The sequence below is a fragment of the Girardinichthys multiradiatus genome, chromosome 13 (assembly GCF_021462225.1).
Source record: "Girardinichthys multiradiatus isolate DD_20200921_A chromosome 13, DD_fGirMul_XY1, whole genome shotgun sequence".
Lineage (NCBI taxonomy): Eukaryota > Metazoa > Chordata > Actinopteri > Cyprinodontiformes > Goodeidae > Girardinichthys > Girardinichthys multiradiatus.
Genome location: NC_061806.1, coordinates 13608083 through 13615061, shown reverse-complemented (window position 1 = coordinate 13615061; position 6979 = coordinate 13608083). Strand labels below are relative to the sequence as shown.

Here is a 6979-nt window from a genome sequence, read left to right as displayed (position 1 = left end):
TGCTGTTATGCAATATTTACCAGCTCCGCCTGAGATCTAAGCAGCAACCTGTTTGGCATATCTCTCAGCACGCAGGCCCGTTTCAGCCAGGACCCGGCTGCAGGGTCTATAAAAAGACACTGAGGTGGTTCCGTCCATCAGTAGCTTCAGAAGGTGATATTCAACTTTAAACACAAAAATGCCCACATACTGTTTCTGGGCTTAGTCTTATACGGCATTCTTTTATTAGGCTCCAATTTAAATAATTATTTATCTGGCTTTGTCTTCTCCTTGGAAATAAACAATTATCGACCAATACTGCCACCTAGTGGACATCTGACAAAATGGCGTGGGTGAAAACATGAAATCCTTGGCTTTTGTCTGATTCAAAGGCTGTTTCATTTAAGAACCAGAAAATATTAAAACCATTACCCTATATTAAAACAGAGCTTAAGTGTTAGTGGGTGTCAGCTCCTGGTAAAACAGCTTAAAGCACAAGAATGGAAACATTTGTTTAATATGCCTAACTTTGTGTTTACAATCCCTGGTCCTCGCAGGGCACCACCGTGCAGGTTTTATATATTTCACTGCTTTGACACAACCAGTCTTGACCAAATATTCGAAGCTGATGACAAATCACTCTGGTAACCAATTCTTTTGAAACAGGTGGGTTGATGACGGGAAACCTCAAACATGCACGACATGTTCAGACAGTTCAAGGACGTCTATGCTTCATCTAATACGTAGATGGTCGCTGATTACCATCTGTTCATGTTTGATCAATAGAAGTGACATTAGGTGTGAGAGCTTTCCATTAAACTATATTAAATTAATGAATAATACAAAGAAGACACAGATAAACAACTCAACAAATTTATTTTGTGAAAATTGTTCACTTCTTTGCCGCCTCCTTCTGGAGCTTCATCACCTCATGCTTGATGATCTTGTTTCTCTGCACAAAAAAAAAAAAAAAAAAAAAGTGCATTGATTCACTGATCCAATGTTATCAACATCCACTTTATACTTTCGATTTAAATCCAGTCACCCAGGCTGAATATCAGTGTTTTACAGAGTTTATATAAAAATACAGAGATAAAAATCAAACCTTAGTGGAAATGTTTAATTAAAATACAAAGCGTACTTCTGGTTATGTGTTTCCACGAAGACAAAAACACTGACCAAAGCATTTTATGAGATTATTCCTGTAAAGTTAGAGGTTTTTTCAGCGTTTATATTCTGAGATACAGATTAAAGCAAACATCCGCCCCGGTTTGTTTATCATTCACTAGTTATAAATCTGAACGGAGCAGATGCTCTGCTGCAGTTATTCTTCATAAGACATCTCGTATGCTTTCATTATTAAACAACTGTGGACTTTATTAGTTTTCTGAGTTTCAGAACCTAACTTCTGTAAAAATGTCAGGTCTTTAGATACCAGGTTGTAATCCCAATTGGAGCCCTGTATTTTCAGGAGTCAGGAAGGACGCAGTTTAATTAAAATCATTGCAGCGACTCCTGCTGGAGGAGCTGTTTACATTAACAGTCTGGGTAATGAGCCCAACATGGAAATGCACACAAGAAATGGCCAACATATATAAAGGGTTCCAGGAAATAACCTTCAGGAACCTGCTGTGGAAACACACATTTGGTTGACTTCTGTCCCACTAAGCAGATATTCCTGATGGAGATGTTTCTGTTGTACTCACCATCCTTTTGGCTTTCATCACCTTGTAGCGGTCAAAGTCAGACATCTTAGCCCTCTGAAAACATAAATAATATTCAGAGACAGAACCAGGGTTCCTGCACATTCTTAATGCCAAATCTCCATTCATTTCCAGACCTAAATGTCAAGAATGTTCAGCAAGCAAACTTTTGGATTTTGGGTCAGGCTCAGTTGTGCACTGAACTGTCTTCCTGTGGTTTCCAGGGGACTCAAGTGTGAAGCATAAGTGCGCACAAAAATCTTCCGGCGCAATGTTTTACGCACAACTTGGCATGTACTAAAATGAACGTTGCGTGAAAGTGTGCGTAAATCCTCACAAACGTTTGACCTGCTATGAAAATGTCCAAAAGCCACGCAAACCTTTTCAATCGACATTAATAAACTACAGAAAAGTAAAACTCATCCAGATCCACTGAAATATGTCTCCATTCAGCTTTATTTATTTCATGGAGCATCAAACCTGATGATTTATCATGAGTTTGAGCTTTTATGGTTTAAACCAGAGCGATGAAACGGAATCACATTTAGCCTCATACAATAATGTAACACCTCAGAAAAACATGGAAACAACCTCGTTCAGATATAAACTGTGAAACTTCCTCTGTTTCTGTCACCTGAAGATGGAAATGCGCATCGGCCTGAGCGCTAACAAGCATAAAATACATGTGAATCATCTAAGGGTCACTTTAATTCTCACCGAAAAAGAAAACGGTCAGATCAGCAGATTAATTCCAAACAAGTCAGGTTTGATCATTCCTTCAGTGGACAAGCTGGAGACAATGACACATGTAGCTGCGTAAAGTTGTGCGTTAATGTGAAACGATGGCAACTTTGGCACAGCTGGAGGATAGAAGACTTTAGAGGGAGGGTTTTATTCAAAGATTGTACTGACCTGCTGGTAAATGATGATACTTGGCTTATCGGCCGCTTTAGATTGCCCAAGGTAATTATTTTGGAGCTCTGCACGTAGCTGGCCTCAGTGTTACAGAGGAAACCAGGAGGAACCGTGGGCCGCCGGTGCCAGGTCCAAGTTCTCGCTACGCTTTAGCCTTTTCAATCGGAGCTTTTCAGAGGGGGCTGACTGACAGGTCGGGCATTTAACAGTCATCCCACTCATATTGCTATAAGGGCACCAGCCCTATGTGAAAATGCTTTTATTAATAGAAATGTAACCCTTCATACTATCTAAATAATTGATCTAATAATAATAGTTGTGTTGGGAACAAACGTCTGTGAGCAATGTTGACTTCTGGGTAGTTTTCATTTTTTTTATCTGACGTCCTGAATGGTTGTAAAGATTTAAAGGACTTCACATAGTTTGTGTGTCTTCCTAATAGAATTATAGGAGGCATATTCACATCATTATAATGATCAATATTTAGGTATGATTATTGTCAGTACAGCAGGTAGACAGCGTCGTTTGGTTTAGATACACACTATGTAGAACTAAGCAGGTACGAGTTGACAAACGGTTTATTTTCAGCCAGGTTTGAGTCACTTATTTCATTCCATAAGTTGTTGGTTTGCTGTAATTTACTACAAACATTCGTCATGATCTGCAGACATGGTCTCTCTAAACGTTTTTGCGCTGACAGAAACCGGTTCTTTGACTGTCACAGCCCTGTTGCCATGGTTATTTAGACACGTTATGGGTGACTTCCGGTTACTTATACTACTTTGCATATGTATTTAGAGGCAGGGACCGGGCGGTGCCACCTGCAGCTACGCCAAATCCACCGCAAATTGGGATGAATGAAGGCTACGTGTGCCGTGACATGTTTACACACGGCTTCGTACATCTGATTTTTTTTTGTGCGACAAGTTTAGTATGAAAGTTGCGCACTCTTTCGTACATGAGGCCCCTGGTCTCCTAGTCATTTAAGAATGATCCCAACAGACTTACGTTGAGGCGGACTGATGCAGCATACGTCTTAAAAGCTTGTCAGCTCTCCACCACTGCGAGGATGCATTTACTGCGACAAGCTGACTGATATACGTTTTACTACAGGTAACTATTACTACGAATGAATTCACAGTATCTTTTAAAGAATCCCAAGCTAACCCTCTTAGAACAGACAAGGGATTAAAGCTTTTAGACCCACTTTTAATCTTTGATTTGGTCAAATAAAAATGACATCACCACTAAAATTAATTGTATAGCAAACAGATTGTAACTTTTACCTTCTGTCTTGCCTCGATCTTCTTGGCCCAGCTGCTCTGTGACCACTTCTCGTTGACTTGGGCCTTCTCCCAGGCTCGCTTCACAAACTTCTGGTGGGCACTAGGAACCAGAAGAATAATTAGAAAAGATACAGCGTGTGTGCAGCCCTATGCTTTTAAGAGAAACTGTCCTGTGCCTTAAAAGCAACCCTTAGCAGCAATGGCTGGGGTGTAAAAAGTGACTGAAGGTGCACAATTTGCTCAAAATAGTAATGCATGTGCTGTTGTTGGATAGGCGGGGCCGGACTGGTTGTTTCTACATCAATACTATACTGTACTGCAATGCAACACGTGTGATCTGCAGTTCTAAAAACCTGTGCCTCCACCACAGTATACCAGTATTAAACAATAGGGAGACAGATTTCACAAATTCCAGATCACCACTTTTTTTTTTATTTTATTTGCAACTATATTACTGTACTTACAAAAAAGGAAATGCTGAGAAGTGAGGGATATAAATAATAAGACCAATTTTAATTAATATTTTAAAGTGCTTATGAATGCAGCCTGTAAGGTGTACTCACCTGTGAGGTACTTTGATGACGTAGTCCGTGAGCTGCATGCACTTGAAGGGCATGGCTTGCCTCTTTACTCCTGTGCATGGACCATCAACCAGCGCCTGGGAATGCAAGGCAGATAAGCAAAGCAATCAAATTGTAACCCCCACCGTAATGATCCAGTTTTCCAGTCACTTACCCTGTTTTGGTCAATAACATCAATGATTGCAACCAGCTTGCCAGCATGGGGTCCAAAAGAGATGTAGGCAACACGGCCAATCTCAACAAAGCGTTTGAACACCTGAAAGACACAGCAGACATAACTGGATCTGGAATACGAAAACATGCAAGCTGTCTTAGGTTTGAGCTCACGGTTCTGTAATCATCAAAAATGGCCATGTTAAAGTGAATTGTGAACTTGTTACATCTCGATTATAAGCAGACATGGGAGTATTTGGGTGTGAAGGATGAACAATTTGGCTGATTTCGCCAAGCCAGATTCTAGCGCCAGCAAAATACAAACACAACAGTGAGCCTTAAAATAAATAAGAAATAAATAATACACGAAGGCGCATGCCTAACGAAATGTAAGTTTTTAAGGCATTGTGTTCAATCATCGGACTGCGTTGGGCCTACACAGCCCGATAGACCACGTTGTGTGGCGGCCAGACAACACGCCGACAGCCCGCCTCAACGCGGCCACAAACTCCATCTCAGACCAACGGGACTCTATAAAACGCTTCAATTTGAGCTCTATAGGCATTGCGATAATGCGTGTGGAAACATCCGTCATGTAACAACCACTAAATAAGACCTAATTTACATAAAAAATTTCTCTGACTCTCATGGCGAACTCACCATGATGGCAGTCTAGGAGCAGAAAGGACGGCGTAGCTTCCGCTCAGAGCTCATACGACTTCCTATCAACAATCACACATGCGCAGTCTTCACAGACACCATATCATTATGTGGTTTATTGGCGGTTGGCAAACAACTTGTAGGTGCATTACCGCCACCTTCCGGTATGGAGTATGGACCGGGAACTCAAAAACAGTCCTGTATTTTTAGTAACTTCAAAAATACTTTACAAGTAACTGCTTGAGAACACCTCTGCATTACTGACTTCATGATAAATTGAATTTTCTTTTCTTTCAAATGTGCTCTGAAAATGTCCCTCTGCTGCCAATACCTATGCAATACACAATCACATGTTCTATAGTCTCATCCTCTTCACAACATTCACAGTCCCAGGTTAGATGCTTTCCAGTCAGTTTCAGTGTACTGTTAAACCCAGTGTATCTCAGTCTCAAACGTGAAATTACGTCCTCCTCTCTCTGGATAAGCTCACCTCCAATCACAACTGCCTCTGCTACATTTACATGGATCAAATAATAGAAACGGCCTGTCATCCTATTGTCTCAGTTTTTTTTGCCACAGCTTAACAAACCCAACCCCAACCCTACCATTCTCCATTTTTGAAGCATTAGTATACACTACTAAATAGTCAGGATACTTTCTCCACATACAGTACTGTTAGGCCGTTAGGCAGGTGTGAAAAAATGCTGTAAACAAAAATGCTTTCAATAATGGTAATTGTCAATCATTTATTTTCATCATTTAACAAAATGCAGTGAATGAACAAAAGAAAAATCTAAAATCAATATTTGGTGTGACCACCCTTTGCCATCAAAACAGCATCAATTCTTCTAGATACACTTGCACGCAGTTTTTGAAGGAACTCGGCTGGTAGGTTGTTCCAAACATCTTGGAGAACTAACCCCAGATCTACTGTGGATATAAGCTTTCTCACATTCTTCTGTCTTTTCATGTAATCCCAGACACACTCAGAATCAGAATCAGAAGCAGCTTTATTGCCAAGTACGTACATACAAACAAGGAATTTGACTCCGGTACACTTTGCTCTTTGGTTTTTATTTTTGTATTACAGAATATACATCCCTCGGCCAGGGACGTATTCAACTCTCACCTCCGGGAGAGCTTTGACCAGATTCTGAGGGATGTTGGAGACATAGAGTCCGAATGGACCATGTTCTCCACATCTATTGTCAATGCTGCTGTCCGTAGCTGCGGCCGTAAGGTCTGCGGTGCCTGCCGCAGCGGCAATCCCCGAACCCGGTGGTGGACACCGGCAAGCTGAAGAAGGAGTCCTATTGGCTGTGGTTGGCTTGTGGGACTCCTGAGGCGGCTGACGGGTACCGTGAGGCCAAGCGTGCTGCGGCCCGGGCGGTTGCAGAGGCAAAAACTCGGGCCTGGGAGGAGTTCGGTGAGGCCATGGAGAAGGACTACCGGTTGGCCCCGAAGCGATTCTGGCAAACCGTCCGGCGCCTCAAGAGGGGGAAGCAGTGCTTCGCCAACACTGTTTACAGTGGGGGTGGGGAGCTGCTGACCTCGACTTGGTACATTATCGGCCGGTGGAAGGAGTACTTCGAGGATCTCCTCAATCCTGCCATCACGCATTCCCTGGTGGAAACAGAGGCTGGGGACTCGGGATTGGACTCTTTCATCACCCAGGCTGAAGTCACCGAGGTGGTTAAAAAGC

The 6979-nt window shown here is 42.1% G+C and overlaps 1 protein-coding gene across 1 annotated transcript; it reads right to left on the bottom strand.

The window, feature by feature from the left end:
* Nucleotides 1-838: 838 nt before the first annotated feature.
* rpl14 (ribosomal protein L14) lies at nucleotides 839-5321 on the bottom strand. The gene is made up of 6 exons (XM_047382900.1): nucleotides 5278-5321; nucleotides 4619-4720; nucleotides 4447-4541; nucleotides 3884-3983; nucleotides 1686-1739; nucleotides 839-931 (listed from the first exon to the last, which is right to left on the bottom strand). Exons 1-6 carry the CDS (start codon nucleotides 5278-5280, stop codon nucleotides 872-874), a joined length of 414 nt encoding a protein of 137 aa, XP_047238856.1. The 5' UTR covers nucleotides 5281-5321; the 3' UTR covers nucleotides 839-871.
* Between the last annotated feature and the right edge of the window lie 1658 nt (nucleotides 5322-6979).

Coding starts and splice junctions, on each gene's coding strand:
- rpl14 (XM_047382900.1), bottom strand. Junction 4,542..4,618: donor ATGTTATTGACCAAAACAGG/GTAAGTGACTGG, acceptor TTGCATTCCCAG/GCGCTGGTTGATGGTCCATG. Junction 1,740..3,883: donor AGATCGAGGCAAGACAGAAG/GTAAAAGTTACA, acceptor TTATGTTTTCAG/AGGGCTAAGATGTCTGACTT.